This window comes from Patagioenas fasciata, chromosome 2 (assembly GCF_037038585.1).
Source record: "Patagioenas fasciata isolate bPatFas1 chromosome 2, bPatFas1.hap1, whole genome shotgun sequence".
NCBI lineage: Eukaryota > Metazoa > Chordata > Aves > Columbiformes > Columbidae > Patagioenas > Patagioenas fasciata.
In genome coordinates, this window is record NC_092521.1 from 24845421 (window position 1) to 24869789 (window position 24369).

Below are 24369 nucleotides of genomic sequence, written 5' to 3' on the forward strand. Positions count from 1 at the left end.
CAGGGCAGCAGGCCAGTATTTCTCTTCTGTTTCTGCTTGTTGTTTGTGTACCTGGAAAACCCTTTCTTGTAGTCTTGACATCTATGGCCCATTTCAATTCAAGCTGAGCTACAGCTTCTCTATCTCTGCAGTCCCTGGCACTGCCCTTGCAGTTCTCATCAGGTATTCGTCTGTTTTTTTAATTTGTGGTATGCTTCTCTTTTGGTTTTGCACCGACTCAGAAGCTGGCAGTTAAGCCAAGGGGAGGAGTGTCTCTTGCTCTGCCTACTTCCCTTACCTTTAAAGGGGATGAACTGGTTTTGTGCTTCCAGAAGGTTCTTGAAAAGCTCCCAGCATTTCACAGCTCCTTTTTCCCCCCTGGAAGCTCCTCACAGAATCCCCGTCCTCTCAAGAAAACTCATTCTGTACTAATTTCAGACATGGCTGCAGGTATCTTCCACACACAATAGCTACCTATGTGTATGGGTGTAAAAGCAAGGTTACCAATCTTTCATAATGCCTTTGTAGACTTGTAAGAGCAGAAGCAAAGCTTGTGTATCTCCTTGGATGTACACTCAGCCCTCAAAAGCAGAGGGACCATCAGCTGATACAGCTCCTATTCTTTTGGCTAACTGGCTAAGGCCTGGCCCAGTCCAGGGTGCCTCTTCAAAAGACACATGAAGGCCTGGCTGTCCAAGAGTGAGTCCAAGCTACAGTGTCACATCAGATTGAAGTTATTTCCGAGCCAGAGCTTCACTTGCATGACTTTATTCATTAGCTACATAGGTATGGATGGTCAAGGACATAGCATAGCCATGAAAAACAAGCTGTGGAAGCCTTAGTCAGAATGGCCTCTGAGAACAAAGACCTCAGTAACAAAGTATTTGGTTTATATTTCATCAGATATTTGAAATAAGGAACCACTTAACTCCAGGTCAGAGCAGCTAAGTGGAAACACTCTGCGTGTGAAAGACACAAGGAACCCCTCTCAAACTAGTCAGTGTTAGGAGCTCATTGTGGTGATCCAGTTCCGAGTGGTCCATGACATACCCTCTGCCATGGCCTGAACTAAAAATACTGACCCAAGTTAAGAGGTTGCTTGATGCTACAATCAGGATAGAAAATGTACTTGCTTTGAGCTGCAGAGTTTCATGTTAAGAATTTTAAATGCAATTTTCTTTTCCAGAATACACCAAAATTAAAGACGACATAATCTCATAAAAGTAACCGATTTTCAGTGAACCAGAAACCTTCAGCTTAGTACAACCAACCAGACATTTAAAATAAGTTTGATAGTTTCTCAAACTGAAGAGACCCACTATAGAGACCATTTTAGCAATTCAACTAAGTTTCAATAGGAACAGTGATACAGGAAACAAGAATCCTCTCCTCCCTGACAAAATACAAGTTCTCCCATGTCATTCCCAACTAACAGTAGTTCCGTCAGTCCTGCAGGGAATAAAACCCCTGGTGATACTGCACCACAACAGTTAGGAACTGTTGGCCATGCAACGCTTCCCAGTCCTCCTCCCACCCAAATTCACTCAGCTGATGTTCTTAGTTCTTAAATGAAACAACTCACCCAGAATTTTATCAGTAAAATGACTTTAGCAGTGTCTTTTAAGAAGTGTATTTTTTTCTTTCTTCCTTTCACAACAGAACAATTAAGGAATCTTTCAGTGCTCAGCCACAAGAGCACTCTGTCCTTCATGGGTAGGTGGTGGTCACCAGAAGGAGACTTGCAGGTACAAGTGGCTGCAAGAGACCTGCAGTTTTTTAACAACTGAAATCTTGGCTGGCAACCAACCCGAGTCACTTCAAGGCAAAACAACTGTGATTAATAACAGCTGTAAGTCTACTGACACCAGGTACTCTGGTGGCTACACCTCTCAAAAGCCTTACTCACCAGACAATCCCATGGCTAGGAACTATTAATAAGGCTGTTTCTAGTGAGATACAATCCAGTTACAACACAACAGTACTAGAAATATTTCTATAAAGTTTGAAATGTTTTTAATATGTACATTCTTAGTAAATATTAGAGTAGTGCTTTTCTTTTGCACTTCTTTAGGCTTCTAAAAGGGCATCAGAAATACAGTTTTCACCCCCCAAACCAATGCACAGTTGTTACCTTTGTAACAAGCACATATGAACTCTGTACACCTTCCCCTCCCCACAAAAGAAATAAAAATATGCCATGAATATCCAATTATACATCATCACACGTTTAAATTACGCATACAAATAATTCCAGAGTATTTAGAAAAACCCAATATATTTGATTTATGAAACCATTCCATGCATTCAATAACAAAAACGAAAAACAAACAAAAAAAAAAGAAAAAATTATTAACCTTCTTCAAATGGTGTTTGCTCTTTCCATCCAAGTACCAAAGTCTGGATTCAGTGTATCATTAAGACTAACAACTGCTTGAGTCATAGAAACATGACAGTACATAGATAACAAAGTTTCTATCTATAGACAATATGCTATACAGTTACTGTCTCTTTAATGAGTGTCAAATAAAGCAAATTTTGCTTTGTAGGACATTGAAACTGTACATTAAGAAAACACCAATGGTGCTGCTAAATAAGTAACAACACTTGGAAAGGAAGGCTATGTATTTAGATGGTTCTGCTTAGTAGTAGCAGTTAATTAGCAGGGTTCCTATGTTGTTAACTAGTTTGCTTCCTTTTTTTTTTTATTTTTTTTTTTCCAGGATGACAAGCCATTTAAAAGCTACAGCTCACTAACCCAGTAATATCACCAATTTTATCCTCAAGAGGAAAAAAAAATCTGCAGCAGCAAAAGCTCTTGGGGTCAGGCTCTCATTACAAAAAATCTTAGTATTTTCTACACAAGAGGCTCGTAGCACAACATACAGATTGGAAACAGACATTTCAGACACACATTACAAACCCAAATTCAAAGGGTATTCTTTTAAATCTTTACTATGAAGATGACAAATGATAATATTATTTACATGCAAAGGACTCTGCATGGTTTGGTAATATCCTATTTTTGTGTTTGCCTTAAGATACTCCTTGAAAAGCTACACTTCAGTTCTAAATTTATTATACATAAATCTTGGCAGGTATCAGTCTCAGGCATTACTCCCCTCCCAGTAAATAAATCAGTACTGTCAATATGCTCAATTTATTTTAACAAATCAATTTAGAGTGTCACATGTTCCTGATACACAGGGGTTAATACCTGTGTAAGTTAACATCCATTTATTAGGAAAGCTCTCCATTAGCAAGGTGCATTTTCAGTACAATTAAAACCAGCTTGAGGCATTAACTATCGTTGCCTTGCAATACTGCCAAACCGCAGTCCAGTACAGTAAGAGTACAAGGTTGTTGATCAGTACCATGTGTTACAGCTGTTAACAGTTTTGTTTGTGTCACAAAACCAGAAATCAATCCTTTAAAAAGCAAAACAAAAAACTTGGCTCTTCTTTAACTGAATTTACCAGGTGATGTTAATTGCCATCCTTATCAAACAAAATTTTGTAAAGGCTATTTACAGTGTACATGGCTGAGCATGCACCTTACAGACACAAACACATCTGCCAGTTTGATACCATGTAGTTACACAGTGCCTGAAAATGACAACACATCTGAAACACCATTTTAATTAACAGTTTCAAGTGGGAAACGGTCTTTATTTTACAACAGCTATACTTGCATGAATTTTTATTTTTTTATATAAAAACACTAACTCCTGTCCAGAAGTCTAGACACATTCTACATACTACAGGTTAAGGCAGTAAAAAAATGTGTTCCTGATAACTGGTCTTGACAATGTCAATTAAAGCTGTCTGAAGCCACTCCAGTTCTCCAACAGATCTTTGAAACCCCAAATAACTGGTGAGGGAAAAAAGTCACTTTGCTTTCTTCAGAGTTTTAGTAACAGAGAACAGAACAGAATTGGGTATGGCAAGTTTAAAAGTGTTAAAGGAAGGGAACATTTGATTTAAATTCATTCTGTAAGTTTAGAAATTGAAAGAATACAGTTTTAGATGGGAGTCTGAATCAACCAAGAACTGTAGGGAATTAAGGAGAAAACCGATTTTATGCACATTACTGCTTTCTTAAAAATATACTGTTATCTTCAATAATTCAAGTAAGGTAATAGACATTATCAAAAATAACTTCATGAACCATACTCAAGTTTCAAACCACATTCTCAAACTTTTAACCCAAAGCAGTTTTGTTAACTTCATATAATAAACCATGAAGGTCTGACTGTACAAATGGTTAATGATTTGCACTTGTGATTCCTGCAATAGCTAGCAGACTTGCTAACCAAGTTACTGTAAAGATATGGCAGATTATGTATTTAATCAAAGCACTTTGATTTAGGCATGAAACAAATTCGAATGATTGACATTCTGTGCTTCTAATGCATCACTCATAAGAGAGGCAAGAAACACCCACTATTTGTACAGACAACTGTTTTTACAGAAAATCCTTCCTTGAAATCAATCTTTTATCCGCAGCTGTAGATGAGAGTATAATCTGTTGTAAACAGGGCACTGTGTTGTAAAACCAGTTTGTTTGTTTGCTTAATTAAGATCTCTCTCCAAAAGTTGGAAAAACAGACTCTTCAGAGTGTCTTTCAAATGTAGGATGTTCTGTTTGCTATACAATACTTTCCTTTGATTCCTTTTTAAAGATGGTTGTGTTCACAGCAGTTCTGTTTTTAAAAATTGTTTGAAATTTATATAAAATTCTGTACATGTTCACAAATTATTGCATAAACAGCATAATCTTCATGACAATATTCAGCAACACACGTCCATCTCAGGAAGTTCACGTTTCCCTTCTTGCTTTTTTCTTCTTTTTAACTTGTTTGGGTGATTCCCAGCTTTCTTCAGACTTCGCTACAAACAAAACATAACTACAGTGTTAGGACTGAGAAAGTTTACATAAAATTGACTTTAAAAATACACCCCATACTATTAATAAAGTAATTCAGGACAACCCATTAATGGGGTTTTTGAAGCAGAGTTATATTTACCTGCTTCTACCATATAGTCTAATTAGAAGCGCATCTAAAGCAACACCTGCTAATTTCAACCTACCTTTTTACACCACAAATACACAAAATGATACACACAAAGGTCATTAATTTTGTAAATGTATTATTTACAATAGAGTCATTATTTTTGACTAACTGGAAATCACGCACATGTACAAAAATGACACTAAATATTCACTCTTATAAGATTACACTGTTCCTAACCACTAAATAAGTTCCATGGAATTCATAATCAAATAAAGAAGCACTATTTTATTAAAACAGATTGCCTTAAAACATGCTGGCTGCCAAAACTGGTAAACTGGGTGAAATATTTGATATGCTGAATATAAGAGATGTTAGTTCTTTCAACTACTGAGGCATCAATCAGTCACAAAAGCCTTCATATTTTTGAGGCAGAACAAAAAGTTGTTAGTTGATACATTAACTTGAAAGATTCTGCTGTTTAATATATTCAAAACCACTAAGTTAATTAACACAGTTCAGTGAGACTAATACTATGAAATCATCTAGTTTCCAGTGCAGCCATTAAAAACTGTTTCAGTACTTCAACACTTAGTCAGGAACTTCCTACAAAATGTCAGTATTTATTAGGCTCATTAAAGAGTGTAATTCAGACAACTCTTTTGCCTTTCACATCCCAACTTCCCTTCTAATTTTTCTGTTTTACTGGGTGAATACTTCAGTATAAGCACTTTTGATGAGTACAAGAGAAGGTACATCTGACATCTCCGGGCACAGCATATTTTTAAAGAGCAACATACCTGCAGCAGTTCAGCCTGAGGTACGTGCTGTTAGGCTACAACAAAAGTAAGCACATCACCCAATAGCTTTCTGCTCCTATAACAGCAACTGTTTTCCTCCATGATTACCACATTTCATGGAAGCATATGCTAATGAGCTAAGCTGAAAAGTCAAAAAACCCCAGTAGGTTGAAAACTGCATTGCTTGTATTTTTTTCCAAATTTCTGGTAGCTAAACATCCTGTCAACTGCTATGTTGGTACCCATCCACTGAAGAATGGCAAGCCAGCCTTTGAAACACTGTTGGCAGAACTACTTAGTAACAGCATAGAGCTCCAGTCCTGATGGTGAAGAGTACATCCAGATGTCTGTCAAGGACTGGACAAGGCCAACAGACATTTTCAGTCATTCAAGCATTACAAAGCCAGTTTTTCCTCACAGTGAAAACACACCTGCCCAAGTATTTCAATGAAAGCAAAAATATGGCAAGATATATAAATGAAATACATGTGTATGTGATTATGGCACTCTAAACCTAACCTCAGGGCAAAGCATTCTGACTATATATGCTCTATGGGGGGAAAAAAAAAAGTACACCCTGAATTCAGATGTATGAATTGTACTGAGAGGTACTTACTCTGTGGAGGAGGCACACTGTTTTGCTTAATATTGGAGCTAGATACATCTGTCTCTTGCAGCATCTGTGGCACTTGGGAAGCGATCTTGTCAGACTCGCTCTCTGATACAATTACAGATGGCTCAGTAGAAACAGCAAGTGAAGGAGCCTCCTCAGGCTATTTGAAAAACAGAAAAAAAGTTTCCAAAAGTTAATAAGTCATACAACAGTAAAACACTCTTACACAGTATTATTTTGGGAGTATACTCAGCAGATGCTGGAAAGATGGCATTGAAAAATTAAGCCAATATTAAAATCCTTCAAAATTTAAAATCAAGGCTACAAGACTATGACTGCCATCTAGTGCCAAAACTCCTAGTTGTGTACAAGCAAAGATAAAACACACAAATTAATTCTTCTTAAAATACATGCATGGCATGCAAAGAAAGCGATAATCTAAAAATCACTAAGATCCTAAGAAGATTATAGGATACATATTCAGAAGAGATGCAAGATAGTGACACGTTTGCATTTGGTTGCAAAGCAAACAGGTCCAAATATGCAACTGAAAAAACAAATTTAACTTTTATAATATTTAGAAAGCACTAGTAGTCATTTGTATCAAGTGCTTAAAACACTCTGTATGCTTATATGAGAATAACAGATACTTGCGAGAGCAGCCAAAGTATTTCAGTGGAAACTACTGTAGAAACAACTGCCAAGTGAAAGATACTCCTAGTATTTTCCAATTATCCACTCTGTTTTGAAGGTTCCCACTACAGAGACAAGATGTAACTGTAGCTTACTGTGTAGTAGTTACTGGAATTAATGTACAGAAGTCAAAATGCAAGAAACGTTTTGGCATTCCAGTAGGAGAGCCAGAACATAAAAAGACCCCATATGATGTCACAGCAGGCGAACTACTGACAAAAGGCTTCGAATTAGAAAATAGTGCCTTAGTCTAGGAAAAAACCCCCGACTTCAGGATGTCATTAGGAAGTCACTGCTGCAGTTGTGTCACAACGGCCAGGACCTGGAACCATCACAACAAAACAGTGAAATCTACGTCCAGCCCTTGATGTGGAGACACACATACCCTACATTATAGTCACCAGTTCGTACTGCTTCCATCAGTGTAATGTAAACATCTCAAAAATTGAGTCAGAACACACAAAAGAACAAAATTATATACTTTTTAAACTTTTCTTCCTAATCATATTATACTGAGCAAGAAGTTAAGCATCTTTCTTTAAAAAAAACCCCAATATATCAAAAACCAAAACCAAAACAACAAGAAAACCCAACACGTGAATTTAGAGGGTAGCAGTTCTCTAAGCTTTTATGAATAGAGGAGTTTGCTGTGCTGTTACACATCAACCGAAAAAAGTTTTTTTAATAACTAGAATGGCGATATTTCTCTTAATCTACTGCAAATTTAGTTACCTTGTATTTTTTTTAATTATCTACCATGCTTATAAAATGAACTCCCATCCTACAGAATTTTCAAGCCTAGCCAACTGTAATGTCTAATGGTTAGCTATCATCACCTTCATAAATACATGATAATACACAAATACTCTAACAAGATGGATGTGGCCTCTTGAACAGAAGCACTTCAAGCTCCTAGTTGTGCAAGGTAATTGATTCAGGTCACTGGTATCACAGTTTTGTTAGCACAGTCTCACTCTCTACCTGCAGGTAAAGCAACTCAAGATTTAAATGACATACAACTGTCTCAGATTGAGTAACAAACATTGTAGCTTGAATGTGAAAGCACACAGTGCTACTCCAAAGGTAACAACACAGGTACATAAAGCATTATCTGGACATTTTTCCAAATAACAAACTTATGTCTGAATTTTGGATGAAATGGGATAGAGATACCAAACATTAAGAATTGGGAACTACTCTTTGCTAGGGTATTCTGTGTTAACCAATCAGTTCAGAAAGGAAACATGAAACAACTAATAAAGTCTATTTGATAATACAAATAGCTATATACCTGATTCTACTATTTATTAATGAAGTAGTGACTTGTAGAATTGTTACAAATGAAGGATTTCCAAAGATATCTCTTCATTTAAAACCTGTGCCTCCTGATAAAACATCACAGATTTCCACACAGCCCAATGTATAATATGGGAAAAATATAATTGCCAGATGAAATCCAGAAGTGTTCAACATGCAGCTGTTTCTCATCTTTATGAGCACATTCTGGATAATAACTTATTTGTACTCCAATACCAGTTTATTTTTCTTCATATTGGGTTCTCATGTTTTAGAGAATTTGCTCAACATCAGCTTATCTACTTTGGAAAATTAAGTCATCCATTTCACACATGGGCCACAGACCGCAGAACTTTTTGGAACAGCCAAGTCAAACAACATCAAAATGCATCTTTGCATGTGTGGAATTACAATAAAGCTAAATCTGATGGCAAGGAGCCTTGGATAAAGACTGACAGACCATCTGCATTGTCAGATACGACAATTCACTAATTGTCCTTTTCCAAGTCCAACTAACTTCCAGTGAACATTGTTAATAATAGTTTTGTTTGTCCTTTGCCCCCACATCAAGTTTAACATTGATTACGTCTTGTTTCACAGAACACAGCTATATAGGCACATATGAACAGATTAAATTTAAGACTCAAGAGGAACAGGAGCACTGAAGCCTCCATTTTTTAGTGCCCAGCACAGGTCTACATCAGAGCCGATGCCATCAAATCACCTACAAAGTTTGGTATGGTTTTAAAAACCAAACAGTTGAGCAAAGTCCACTAAAACTGGACTGGTATTTCGGCAGTGCTGACAACTTGTGAGAAAAAAATAAAATATTTAACTGCAGATCAAAAGAATCATTATATGTAGCTGAAAAGTGTTTCTCAAATCGATTTAGATTTCTAAGCAGGAAAAGGGATGCACCAGTACGCCTCTTTCTGGACGTCAAATAAACCACCTTGACATTACAAGACAAGCGTGAGTTTTCTGTCTACACATTTTCAACTATGGCCTCCAGCACAAAATAATGCATTTGCTTTTAAGTTTTTTTTTTCTTTTTTCTTTTTTTTTCTCTTCTAAAGTACACACTTCCAGGAATAAAGCCACTTGCATACATGGCTAGATACCTGTTTTTTCACACACAGCTTAAACAAACCATCCAACCAACCAATCCACAAACAAACAGACAAAAAAAACCTTTGCACTAGTCAGAATAGGTGGCTCTTGCTAACCTTGAATAAAGGTTGAACTGAACCTAAACTAAATAATTATAGTAAAAACTTTGCTTCAATGTAGGATATTCAGAATAAGCTGGAATTATGTCTTAATGTGCTTTTCAAAGCACATGTTCTCAGTGAACACTTCCTGTACTTTTCCCTTGACCTGCAGCCTCTCATAAAAGTTCCCACTCTAATATTTTCATTTCAATCTTAAGGCATCATTATCTTTATAAAAAAATGCTTAGCAATTAAAAAGTTAAACTCAATCTCCTGACAGATGTTCTGTGGTACCAAACTGCTGTCTCACTGGTATTGTTCACTCTTTATGGAACAGAAAACCAACAGCACTACAACAGCACCAGAAACATTAAATACTTTACTTCATACAATGTGATTGTTGTGGGATAACAGTATCTAAAAAGGCTGCTAGTTGGAGAAAGATTTAAGAGAGTTTGTATTCTCTGGAATATTTGTTTCAACTCTGAGCTGAAGCAAACGGTCAATTTGCGAATTGGTTCAAATAAAAACTGTACTTACTCGGTCATTACGCTCAGCACAGCCATTAAAAATCAGATTTTAGACTACATTTAAGTCAGAATAAAGTAAGTTAGTAAAACTTCATTCTGCTGCAATGAAACATTAGAATGTGCTATTAGTTCTCACCCAGGCCTATTAGTTCTTCCCTCCTAATTTCCATGTTGTAAACTACTGCTTGAGTATTCAAACAATAAAATAACTTGACAGTCATAGAAGTGATTACTGATTTCAAAATACTGCTTTTCAGAGAACACATCTTTTTAAAACTCCTAAGTGACCCACACCTAAAATTCAACCTCTCAATCACCTTTTTATTCATAAATGTATAACCTGAAGTAGTATTCTTACTGTACCTTACCTACACAAATTAATGTTTTAATGGGCTTTGAGCACTTCCAAATCAAAAATTTGTTAACATAAACCCAGCTTTATATCCCTACCTTGGCCAGTTCACTAGTACTCTTGGTCTTCAGAGAAAAAGCTATTTCCTGCTGTGGTTGAACTTTTGAGGTATCCTCCTGAAATTCCTCTCCAGTTTCTCTATCCAGTTCTTCAGTGTCCTACAAAAGGCAGTGGGGGAGGGAAAAGGAGGGCGGGGGGACAGGAGGAGGAAAGAAGAGCCCGTGTTTACAGCAAAGTTCTGACTCTTCTTCCCGGCACATCAGTTTTGCTGCCACAATCAGCTTCCATTACTAATAAAATCTACCAAAAATATTAAAGCAGTGGGCTAATATTATTCTACGTGAACAGTCAAAATTTATCAAACATAACATAAATACCCATAGAACCCAATAAAGCCCAGGAAGCAGCACTCTTCGCATATTACTAACAAAAATCCCCATCTCTGAATGAACAGCACTTCACACTGTGAAATTACAAGTCTGTGAAATTAAACTGACATTACTCTGAAATCTTTGCAGAAGTATCATTATGAGACTTGTCTATTCTCAATTCTACACTTTGTTACAAGTAAAATGTTTTTAAATTAAGCTCTGCATATTAACCTGCACAGTTTTCTATCATATATTAGGCTTTAATAATATTTTTTAAACGCAATTTAGTCTACCGGGATGCCTGTAAAACAAACCTCTTGGTACAGAAACTGAAAATATATTCAATGTACCCAATAGTTTTAAGCTTTATTCCTTAAACACTTTAAAGGCAGAAAATTTTCATTTTACACAAGGAATTAGAGTAGTAACATTTGTTTATAGCACCAGAAGAATCTCATGGTACTGAACAGTAAATAGAACACAGGCCTCCAGTTTTAAGCTCAAAGTGTCTTCTTGAAACACTGTTCCTTCACTTATTTCCCCTGGAATCTTATGAAAACACAGTCACAGTCTAAGTCTGTTGTTTCTTGACAGAAAATAATATATACTGCCTTATATCTAGCTCTGAAGGTAGCTTCCATTGCCTTAGCAAACACTGAAGCCAACAAAGTGTGAACACTTAATGTGAACAATCAATGAGAAAGATGATGTTGTTTAAATGAACATGTTCAATTTTCAAAGGATAAATACAAAAATTTCAAGTCAGTTTGAAGTAGAACTGACAAGTTACTAAACTGCTATAATAAGGATAACTTATCTGTGATATATTAAGAGCTCTGTCTGCTCCTATCAAGCAACAACCCCCTGAATTTTCCAGAAAAAAATAAATACAGAGAAATTCTCATCTTTAAACTGATGATGTCATAGACTGATAGACTGAAAGAAAAAGTAACAAAATCAGAATGGTTGGAGACTGATGGGTAGAATAAATGCACCTGATTATATTAATACAGACAGTAGGATTTCATTTGATGTATACAACTTAAAAAGCAACTCACAGGTAATGGAAAAAAAAATTCAGAATGCACTCACTAACCTGAAGATCCATACAAGACATCCATGAACACCTGCTAACCATAACCTACTAATCTTCACTTACACCTAGAACCATTGCAGATACCAGAACATGACCGATTTAAGTTACAAAAAACTGCAGTTTTATTACCCTCAATTTGAATTTGTGCCAAAAGAAACACTGCAAATTGACACAATCATCCATCTCCACAGAGGCAAGGTTAAAAGGAATCTATGTGATATCAATTTAATATTTAAAAATTGTTTTAATAAAATCTCAGACCGAAGACACGGTAATCATAAAAAGCAAATCCAAAGCAAGAATGACTGAAGTAATGCTTTCTCTCTCTCCAATTCACCTAGTCAGATTCAAGGGAGTATTTAACACTTTGTGAAGAATGTAAACTAGGAATGGTTGTCACTACAAGCAGAGGCAGGATGTATTCTGAGCATGAGCTATTAAAAGCTGTTTCCTATCAGTAAAGTACTTGTTTTCATCTGTCCAAACATGATTCAATTGCCAAATGAAGTGCAGTCTGCTTTTGCTATTTTTACAACAAATCTGTTTCAAAGTAATTCTTCAAAAGCTGTTTAAGTAACACAGAAAACTCCAATCATCCTCGGTTTGCTGGAAGCATCTCTACTGTACAGAATCCTAATTTGACAGAAAATAAATAATTAAAGATAAATACTTTCCACATATTTCATACTTTCCATAAACTGAGCAAAACTACATGGTATTCACAAGTCAAACATGGAATCATTCAAATCAAAGGGAATACTAATAAAAGGATTGCTTTAATTCTTGAGAAACTATAGTAGACAATCTGCAGGGAGTGCCAGAGCCTGCTGCTGCCAGAGGAGGGAGGCCAGCACTCTACTTGTGTGAGGTGTGAGCAGGTGCAAGATCTGTTCGACATGGTTATGAAGCTTAAGGAGGAAGTTGAGATGCTGAGGTCCACGAGGGAGTGCGAAAGGGAGAACGACTGGTGGAGTAACACCATGACGTGCCAGTCGGAAAGGCCCCAGGGAGGTACCCCCGAAAAGGAGATGGACCTCCTGCCCTCTTGGACAGAGGTGGAGGTCCTGAGACAGCCCCACTCTTGTTGCTGTTGGGCAGAAGTAGGGGACCTAAAAGAAGACGAGGGTTGGAAGCGTATTCCAGTTCAGCATCACAGGCAGCCCCCCTCCCTGGCTGCTTTGCCTCCCCAGATGCCCCTCCATAATAGGTTTGAGGCCCTGGATCTTGAAGAAGAAGTAGGTGAGGAGGTGGTGCCAAGCCTGCCTACAAGGTCACATAGGAAGAGGCAGTTGACTACACAACTTAAGACTGCCCCTGATAAGAAAGAAAGAAGGGTGATTGTAATAGGAAATTCCCTTCTGAAAGGAACAGAGGGCCCAATATGCACGGTTGACCCTCATCTTAGGGAAGTCCGTAGTCTACCTGGAGCCTGGATCAAGGATATTGCTAGAGAGCTCCCCAGACTGGTGCACCCGACAGACTACTACCCACTGCTGGTCTTCCAGACAGATGGGAAGGAAGCTGCTTCCCGTAGTCTGAGGGGAATGAAGAATGATTTCAAGGTCTTGGGAAGGATGGTGAAAGACTCAGGGGTTCAAGTGATCTTCTCTTTGCTCCTTCCCTCTTCAAGTGATGATGTGGGGTGGAATGGGAAAATTAAATCTCTAAATGGTTGGCTCCAAGACTGGTGCTACAGGCAGGGCTTTGGTTTTTGTGATAATGGCTGGTTTTATAAGACTCCAGTCTGGACAGTGTTACGCAGGAAAGGCTTATCTTGCAGGGGCAAAAGGATGCTGGGGCAGGAATTAGCAGGGCTCATTTGGAGAGCTTTAAACTAGGCTTGAAGGGGGATGGGGTTGTAGCTGGGCTTCTCCCAGTGGGGCAGCATTCTAAAATGGATGAGGACCAGGCGGCCTCCTGTGCCCCTAGGGAGAAATTGGTGTGCTCTGCTCACTCCCTGAAATGCCTGTACACCAATGCGCGCAGCATGGGGAATAAGCAGGAGGAGTTAGAATCCTATGTTCAGTCGGGAGATTATGATCTGGTGGCAATTACAGAAACGTGGTGGGACAGTTCACATGACTGGAATGTGGTCACGGATGGCTACGCCCTTTTCAGGAAAGACAGGCCAACCAGGCGTGGTGGTGGAGTTGCTCTCTATGTGAGAGAGCTACTGCAATGTACTAAATTCTGCCTAGGACCAGATGAGGAACGAGTTGAGAGTGCATGGGTCAGGATCAAGAGACAGGTTGGCAGGGGTGATACGGTTGTAGGTGTCTATTATAGGCCACCAGATCAGGCTGAGGAAGTTGATGAGGCCTTCTATGTGCAGCTGAGAGTGGCCTCACAGTCACAGGCCCTGGTTGTTGTGGGTGATTTTAACTTCCCTGATGTTTGCTGGAAGGACCATTCAGCCAGCCAGCCACAGTCCAGGAGGTTCCTCTAGTGCATTGATGATAACTTCCTCATACACATGGTGGAGGAGCCGACTAGGAGAGGTGCACTGCTGGATCTCATCCTCACTAACAAAGAGGGTCTGGTCGAAGCAGTAAAGGTTGAGGGCTGCCTGGGTTGCAGTGATCATGAGATGGTGGAGTTCAGCATCTCGTGTGGCAGGAACAGAATAGCAAGTAGAATTGTAACCCTGGACTTTAGCAGGGCTAACTTTGCCCTTTTCAAGCAATTGCTGGGGGAAATCCCATAGGCAAGACTGCTTGAAGGAAAAGGGGCCCAAGAGAGCTGGACTGCATTCAGAGATTGCTTCTTCCATGCTCAGGATCAGAGCATTCCCACACGCAGGAAGTTGAGGAAGGGAGCCCGGAGGCCTGTGTGGTTGAATAGGGATCTGTTGGGTATGCTCAAGCAGAAGAGGAGAGTTTACAAGTCATGGAAGCAGGGGCTGGCCACCTGGGAGGAATATAAGGCTGCTGTTAGAGGATGTTGGAAGGCAGCTAGGATAGCCAAGGCCTCCTTAGAATTACAGGTGGCGAGAGGGGTCAAGGACAGCAAAAAGAACTTTTTCAAATACACAGCAGATAAAACTAATACCAGAGGCAATGTAGGCCCACTGATGAATGAGGTGGGTGCCCTGGTGGCAGAAGACACAGAGAAGGCAGAATTGCTGAATGCCTTCTTTGTCTCTGTCTACTCTGCTGGAGGCTGTCCTGGGGAGCCCCATACCCCTGAGATCCCAGATGAAGCCAGGTCAATGGAGGAGTTTGCTTTAGTCGATGAGGACTGGGTTAGGGAGCAATTAAATAGTCTGGACATCCATAAATCCATGGGTCCAGATGGGATGCATCCGCGGGTACTGAGGAAGCTGGCTGAAGTCATTGCTAGACCGCTCTCCATCATTTCTGCCAAGTCTTGGGAAACGGGAGAAGTGTCCGAGGACTGGAGGAAAGCAAATGTCACTCCAGTCTTCAAAAAGCGCAGGAGGGAAGATCCGGGTAATTATAGACTGGTCAGCTTCACCTCTGTCCCTGGGAAAGTAATGGAACAGCTTATCCTTGGTGTCATCTCAAGGCATATCAAGGATAAGAGGGTTATTAGGGGCAGTCAGCATGGCCTTACCAAGGGTAAGTCATGCTTGACCAACCTCACAGCCTTTTATGAGAATGTAACAAGGTGGATGGATGATGGCAGAGCGGTGGATGTGGTCTACCTTGACTTCAGTAAAGCCTTCGACACAGTCTCTCACAGCATCCTCACAGCTAAATTGAGGAGGTGTGGTCCAGACAATAGAGTAGTGAGGTGGGTTGCAAACTGGCTTAAAGAGAGAAGCCAGAGAGTGGTGGTCAATAGTGCGGAGTCCAGTTGGAGGCCAGTATCTAGTGGAGTGCCTCAGGGGTCAGTACTGGGGCCAATATTATTCAATATATTCATTAACAATTTGGACGAGGGAATTGAGTGTACTATCAGCAAGTTTGCTGATGACACTAAGCTGGGAGGAGTGGCTGACACACCAGAAGGCTGTGCTGCCATCCAGCAAGACCTGGACAGGCTGGAGAGTTGGGCGGGGAATAACCTGATGAAATTTAACAAGGGAAAGCATAGAGTCCTGCATCTGGCCAGGAACAACCCCAGGTTCCAGTATAGGTTGGGAAATTACATATTAGAGAGCAGTGTAGGGCAAAGGGACCTGGGGGTCCTGGTGGACAACAGGATGACCATGAGCCAGCACTGTGCCCTTGTGGCCAGGAAGGCCAATGGCATCCTCGGGTGTATTACAAGGGGGGTGGTCAGTAGATCGAGAGAGGTCCTCCTTCCCCTCTGCTCCGCCCTGGTGAGACCCCATCTGGAATATTGTGTCCAGTTCTGGGCCCCTCAGTTCAAGAAGGACAGGGAACTGCTGGAGAGGGTCCAACGTAGGGCAACAAAAATGATTAATGGAGTGGAGCATCTCCCTATGAAGAAAGGCTGAGGGAGCTGGGTCTCTTTACTTTGGAGAAGAGGAGACTGAGGGGTGACCTTATTAATGTTTATAAATATATAAAGGGTGAGTGCCACAAGAATGGAGCCAGGCTCTTCTCAGTGGCAAACAATGACAGGACAAGGAGTAATGGGATCAAGCTGGAACACAAGAGGTCCCACTTAAATTTGAGAAAAAACTTCTTCTCAGTGAGGGTGACAGAGCACTGGAACAGACTGCCCAGGGAGGTTGTGGAGTCTCCTTCCCTGGAGACATTCAAAGCCCACCTGGACACATTCCTGTGCGACCTCACCTAGGCGTTCCTGCTCAGCAGGGGGATTGGACTAGATGATCTTTCGAGGTCCCTTCCAATCCCAAACATACTGTGATACTGTAATACCATAAGGAAATAAATTTCCCCAAAATAATTTTTGCTTAAGTCACTAATATACAAAAATGACGTGATTGTGTGAATTCCTCAGACTATCCAGATGTTGTTCCATCTACCTGTGCAGGAGAGTTAGCTTCTTCACCCTGCTTCTTCTTTTTCTTCTTCTTTTTCTTGGATTTTCCACTTGTAGAACTCTGAAGAACTGGCTCTGCTTTTTCTCTTTCATTATCTGAAGCCTTCATATGGGAATATAAGGTATTTAACATGACAAAAGTACAATGAAACATGATTTCTATAGACTAAATAAACAATACAAATTAATAGATATGAGGAATTTAACTGCATATAAGAGTATAAATGAACACAATCTCATTTGTTCAGTACATTTTAGGAAGACCACATTCTTTAGACGCTATCTGGAAATATAGGTACAGGAGCTGTAAATGTTTTTTATGTGGAGATTTAAGTATTTATGAAAAAAGGATTGAAATCCTCTCTTAATCTACAATGATAAGTTAATCCTTGTATTATGGTGAGACAGTAAGACCTGACATGGAGCTAAGTAGCTTCTACTTTCTCAATAACAACATTCAGCATTTTCCTTCTCTGTGTACACATTAAACACAATTGTGCTACTCCTACCAGTGTAGAAGAGATGAGAGATTACGTTTATCATCGCCCTTAAGTTACTTTAAGAAACAGTAGTGGTAAGGGTAAAGTCTTGGAGCTAAAGAGAAAATATCACCCTTTACCTTCTGAACATCAGGTATGCCTTCAGGTTGAGGAACAGAAGCAACTTTTTCATCTACCCAGTTTCCCCACTCCTCTGCTGGTGCATTCCAATCAGAGCTGGGATCAGCTGATGAAAGTCCATCTACAAAAATTAAAAAGAACTTCAGGAATGTCTCCTTGCTTTACAGGTGCTCTTAGTTTAAAAGTGAAAAAAACCCAACCCTATCTATGCATAAAAACACTTATTGATATGAAGATATAAATACCCATTCCCTGTATTTCTGAAAAAAAGAAAAAAGCATGACAAGGTAGAAGAGTTTTGTAACTAATGCGTAAGACTCAGTTATTTTACAGAGCAATGAGATTACAAACTAGTCACAGTATCAGCTAGCTAGATGCCATCACTTTGATATACTTTTCCAGACTATGTGAAGAGGAACAAATTTAAGAGTTATTCTCCACATTAAAACTTCTTCCTAGTTTGTGAAAAATTTAAGATGAACTTAACACTGATCAATCTTACTTCACTAAGAATCCTTCGAAAGTGATATATCTGAACGGGCACATCTGAGCCAAAAGTCATCTTGTAACACTGAGATTTTTTTTTAAATAATCTCCTTTCTTCTAAGACTCTAAGTCCCCACTCCATTTTTCTATCTTTCATTTACAATGGCACATATTTATGTTGTCACATGGGAATGACAGATTTACAGGGTAAGTTATAAAAAAAAAAAATAAAAACATCTGAATGGAAGAACTAAGCCTTAGGCTGTCTGTTTAACAAGTCGATTTTAAAACAGAACACCTTGTACAATATATTTTATATTTATATTAATATCACAAGTATATCTCATCCTCAGTCTATGCCAAATTGAAGGAGAAGAGACAAACTTGGTCTGGCAACTACAGCGGAATTCAGTTTAAACGTTTGAAAATTAAGTTAGAATGAAAAGCAGTCATGAATCAAAGTAAATTTACTGATAAACATTATGAAACTGAAATATACTAAAGATCTTAAGATTACTTACCACACTCTTCCACCTTTCATATATTACCTCAATTACATTTACTTTCGACACTGAAGTTGACTGATTTGAAAAAACAATTCCTGCCTAACACAACACTTTATGGTTTATCTATTGCCTTCTCCCTAGTTGCTTAAAGTCCATTATTTTTTATTAATAATAAAAATTAGTAGTATTTGTACCTACTGTTAATTTCCTTGTCTTGAACCTGACTAAAGCAGTAAGTTGTATCTGTGTACCACACTGGCCTCAACTTCCATTATTTCCACACTTCTATTAGTGTGCACTTCAATTTGTTGACAGACATCTGTGACCAAATTACTCTATTACCAGAAGCTATAGCCATAAACAATCTGTGCTCAGAAATGTGACTGAATTATGCTTTTGATGATATATTGAACTGATCACTTTCAAATGATTAACTGAAATGTGGTCTCCCTATCCTTATATCAGATAAAAGACAAAACTTTCAAAATGACCCAGTGTCAAAACAGTCTTGCCAAAACTGGTAGAATCAAGAACTGTATCAATCCACCCTCCTCTTGCAGTCATTAAACAAGAAATTGTTTTTACACAGATGGTAACAAGCAGCACAACTTTTCTGGTCAACTTCTTGACCAATTTTTCATGTCAATGACCTAATGAGAGGCACCACACTGTTTTTCTTAAAACATTCTTAGACCTGACTGAATAAATACATTGATTAGAAGGCAGTTCCAAAAGTGAATTGAAGGCTAAAAGCCTTCTTCACAGGTACACGGTTTCACTAGGAAATATTTAGGAATGGCTGTAACTTTATTGTACTACAGCCCTCTTCAGGGAGAGACTGTGGTAAGAACTACAAATGTATTTTAAAATTGGCAGGTATGGAAAAGAGGCAAGTAAACACCAGTTTCACTATAATTTCCAAGTAATTTCAGTTCTTTTATCCTGCATATGCTGTCTATACACATAAGAACTAATGTTTGCTAAATGAGAAAGTAAATTAAACTAAATGAGTCTGATATCACATTATGTTTTCAGTAAGGTACAAACATAAGGCCAAACCCTGCAACTCAAATACAATCTGCTGAATACCTAGAGTCTTTTGCAGACTTGCAGTAGATTATTATCCTCATTTGCAGTAAATCAAGACTGTTTCAATTAGTTACCAAGATTTTCTAGCAAAAGCCTGAATAAACTCAAAATGCATGAGTTTTCTTTCTCTTCTGAGTTTCAATATCCAAATATTTTTTAAAAAAATTAATAATTTTCTATTATCACTCAAAATACTTCTTCCTACTTTCTTCAAACTGCTGATTAGCCTTGAAGAAGTGAAACACCTCAGGTTTTTCTCCAGACACTCACAATTGGCTCACACAAGTAGCTAGACACAAGTAACTACACTTTAAAGTAACAGTAATTACAAAAGTTGGTTAATGAACATTTTAGAGGAACATACTTAACCCAGACCATTCGTCATCAACAGGAGGTTGAGTATGACTTAAATCCCACTGAAAATCAGAAGTACCAGCCTGAGAAACTGACTCACTGTTGGATCCTGAAAGGGAATAAATAAAATTGTACTTGTAAGTTAACAAGCTTCCTGAGTTTTCTTGGGTAAATAAATTCCAATCAAAGTAGGAAAGGGAGACTGAAGGGTCAAGGAAAAATGTCTGATTCTAAGAAGTGCACAAGACAGGAAAAACTACAAGGCTCTTGAAAATGGGATATATTCAGAAAACAAGGGAACTGAAGAAGGAAAACAAAATTAAGTCAGAAGGAGAACATGCAATGAATGAAAATAGTCATACCAAGCTCCTTCTATAATGGGAGTAAACAAGCAAGAGCAGAAAACCTGACATATGATCCCTTTATTGTATAATAAGTCACTGCAACACTTATAGCCAGTAGCTTAACACAAGACTTGTTACGAGGCCAGGGTTTGTACTCCATAGCAATTTCATCCTTCAAAACAAGAAAACTCCAGAGCTCAGCTTCCCCCCTCCATCATACAGGTAAAAGATTCAAGACTTCAAATTCTTCCTATGGAACATATTTTGGAAGCGGAGCTTCAGTTTTTTGAAGGGAAAAAACCCTATCATCAAATAACAATCCTCCCAGAAGATCAGGGTAAACAGACTTTCCTAGAAAGCAATCTTCAGATCTCCAACTTGAGACACAACAAAAGTGAACAATCCCTTATGCCCACTATCTAGACTCAACACACAAACAGAAAGGCTAAATAAGAAATATCACCTTATTGATCTAGCTTTTGATTAACAATTTAAAACAGTTAATAAAAAAAGCATTCTAGGCTTTCATAAAACATGTCTTCCACCTGTTTACAGTCACCAGTACTACTTTCAAAGAAGGATGCACATTAGTAACACTTGGCAAATTCTATTTCCACCTGCTGGGGCAGAAAAGAGTTGAAAAACCTTTGGAAGGGCATACATACCAGAAACTCCAGGAGTTAATCCAAATGAAGAGAAAGAAGTAGAATTCTGTTCAGAGGTATTAATCCTTCCATCCACATTCCAAGCAGCTGTGGGGGGAAGGAGGAAAAAAAAAAAAAAGAAAAACAACTTCACACTGCTGGCGATGTTGAAAAAGTTACCTATTTAACTATGATCAGGGTCAGAAAAAAAAGCAAAAGATCCAGACATCTTAACGTTTCACACAGCTGACAGCATTATTTTTCTTATTACGTGACACGATGAGTGCTGATAGAGGTGCAACTGTATGAACATTCAGCTTGAAACAACTTTCAAGCTAAGATCTTCCCTCTGTAACATTTTCAATACGTAAACTTCTTATAAAGGAAAAGTAAATTGTGTTTTGAGCCACATACTATTATTCTTCTTCCTACTATTCCAGCCATCTAAGTTATTGAAAAGCGTATTTATGAACTCTGTATATGAAACCTAGCTTGGAAGAAGTTGTATATATGTTAAGTAACAGAAATTACTTCAGAACAATTTGACAAATAGGAGAAACCATTTAAAATTAATATATATTTGACTCTGTAAGTGTGAGGTAGAAAATAAGCAGAAGTAATCAGTGGCACTAATGTGATAAAAGAAACATCTGTTTAGAAGTGTACTTAATTGGGGGGTGGGGACTCAAAACTGGACAGAGTATTCCAGATGTGGTCCATGAAGTGGATAATCACTGTCTCCAATCTACTAACTCCTGTTCATACAGCCCAGAATACTCTTGGTGTCCTTTGCTGCTGGGGCCTATGGTTGGTTCACGTTCAGCTTGATGCTCACCAAGACCACATATCCACAGAGCTGCTCTCCAGACAGTCAGTCCCCAGCCAAGGGTGCATGCTAGCCAGGTACAGCACTTCACATTTGTCCTCGAACTTCCTGGAGTTCCTGTTGGTCTGTTTCTCCAGCTGGTTTAGGCCTCTCTGGATGGCACCCCAGATTGGAACTGTATGAACTGGTTCCCTCCTGTGTTGCCAAGTTTGGTGTAATCTGGGAATCTAATGTGAATGACACACTGTTGCCTCCTCCAAGTTAATTATAAAGACAATAAACAGGACAGCTCTACATAGAGAGCCCTGTGGTATCCCCCATGTTACCAGCTTCCAGTTTAGAGTAAAACTCACTAGCTACTATCTTTGAGCCTGACCAATTTTTCAACCATCCTAACTTGGATACAATAATATTGTGAGAGACCGCACTGAAAGCATAGCTAAAGTCATCATAAAATATGTTTGCTGCTCTTCGCTCACCCACAAAACTAGGTGTTTTACCAGAAGCACATCAGCCTGCTCAGGCACGATGTATTCCTCAGAAAAATAGCACCAACAAACTGGTCACAGTGACTAAAGAATACCTTATTAGAATATAATGCAGAATACAGCTAATGGGAATATGAAAAAGCCCTTGCCTCTACTCGGCAATAGTAAAGCCTCCAACGGTGTAGCAGTTCCAACCTCAGGCATCGCATTTCAAGATACGTGAGACAAAAAGAGGTCTAGACTAAAGCAAGGCTGCTGACTGCAAAGGAATGCTGCTTTGCAGAAGAGATTAGGATCACAGCCCGAAGAACCATATAGCAGCATCTACTAGTAAGCAAAAGGTTGATGCACATAGAGAAATGAAGAATTCTTTCCTCTGTTATTAGAATGGACAGTACAAGTGACAAAGGCTAAAAAATGTACCGGAGAAGACTAAAACCATTTTCTAATGAGAACAATCTTCATGCCTGAAGCCTAAACAAACATCTGCCAAAACCAAACACAGTTGATTTGATCATGCTGGATCAACAGAACAGACTTATTACCTGGGTTCTAAGACATTCTTTATAAAGAGAAGTTATACGTCAAAGTTACTTAGTAATCACTTTAAGAATTTTAGAAGAGTGAGATAAAAAAAGTTGATTCCTTCGCAAAGATAATTTTCTTTCAGATAAACTCCAAAACCCCAGCTAAACTGTAAACAGAGACATAGATGTTAAGCCAGTAAACAGAAACTGCTTAGTTCACATTTCACTGGATAGCTCCCCGATGTTTTTTTTAACATATAAACATAAAGCTACTTAAGAGATTAACTACTAAAAATATGTAAAACTGTTTAAGTGAAGAAAGTTTTTCTTGGAATAGCTCACCAATAGGAGTGAACAAAGAACGCTCTTTCCAGGGCCTGCCTACCAGGGATACGCCCCAGTCCTTTCCGTTTCCATTAGCATCTCCAGTGTCCTGGCCCCAAGCCGATGTCTCAGGCTTCCTCTTCGCAGCTGCAGCTGAGTGAACAGATGTCCATTTCTCCTCCCCTACACCAATCTGTGAGGAGATTTTTACAGACTTCTCATTCCAGCTTCCTCCATTCACTGTATGACTTTCACTCAATCCTGGAGAAACTTAAACACAAGGACAATGAAAGCTTTATATAAAGTAAGAACTGGATGAAGAATTAAAGTATTACTCACGTGCACATACACTTAACAATAAAAATACAAGCACAAACAAACAGCAGCTTTGCTACACCAGTGTGATACAGAAGAGTGGCTGCTCTGCCTCAGTTGATTTTCCAGTTCAGATGATACTAACCATCTGTCTACTAACTTGAAGAGTGAGGAAAAAAACAGCAAACTGCAGTCTCCTTCCTGTGTCCCCTTCTTTATAGGGCTGGTATCTTGGTGAACCAGTGCTTCGAGATTAAAAAAAAAGATACGGGGCGTGCTTCCAACACTGCCAGGTAATTTCTCTTATAGGGTTATGGTGGTGATTTGTGAAAAGCCCAATGCACTAAACGGAGGATAATATATTTCATGTTACATTGAGGTAAAAGACCACAAGTCTATCTGGAACAGTCTACCCTGCTGAGGAATTACTATTCATAGCAAGTTTAATTTATACTTTTGAGAGGAGTCAGTAGTATGCTGAGAGACCATTATAGTTTTAATTATTTTTAATTTATGTCTCAATAAAACATAACGGCTAATGGTTACCTGGTGCACCCAGCCTGACTTTCTATATATCACAAATATTTTTCCAAGGGCTCTATATCAAATCCTCTCTCTTTCTATATGCAATGTGAACAACAGTAAAAGTTCTGATTTACAAGTGAGTAAGAAATGTCTGCATATTGCAAGTGTAACACTTAAATAGTCAGCCCAAACATGATGCACAATTAAATCAATATTATCCGCCAACAAAAACCACAGACCAGATATTTCATTCCTCAAATGAACTCACAGCTCAGGCAGCATGAACATGCCACACTCGAGGAATCCTTGCTGGCAAGAAATTTATTAGGTGAGCTATGCCTAGATTTTCTGGGAGAAATCACTTCCAAACACAAACA

The 24369-nt window shown here is 38.7% G+C and overlaps 1 protein-coding gene across 1 annotated transcript in view; it reads right to left on the reverse strand.

Moving 5' to 3' along the window:
• Window positions 1-1969: 1969 nt before the first annotated feature.
• Window positions 1970-24369, reverse strand: part of MTDH (metadherin) — a 39079-nt gene continuing 16679 nt past the window's right edge. Inside the window, exons 6-13 of the mRNA XM_065830660.2 lie at window positions 23171-23422; window positions 21009-21095; window positions 20010-20108; window positions 17564-17685; window positions 16928-17047; window positions 10581-10700; window positions 6404-6560; window positions 1970-4865 (exon numbers count right to left, since the gene is read on the reverse strand). Of these exons, the coding sequence (XP_065686732.1) occupies window positions 4795-4865; window positions 6404-6560; window positions 10581-10700; window positions 16928-17047; window positions 17564-17685; window positions 20010-20108; window positions 21009-21095; window positions 23171-23422 (1028 nt within the window). The 3' untranslated portion in view covers window positions 1970-4794. The remainder of the gene's footprint in view (window positions 4866-6403; window positions 6561-10580; window positions 10701-16927; window positions 17048-17563; window positions 17686-20009; window positions 20109-21008; window positions 21096-23170; window positions 23423-24369) is intronic.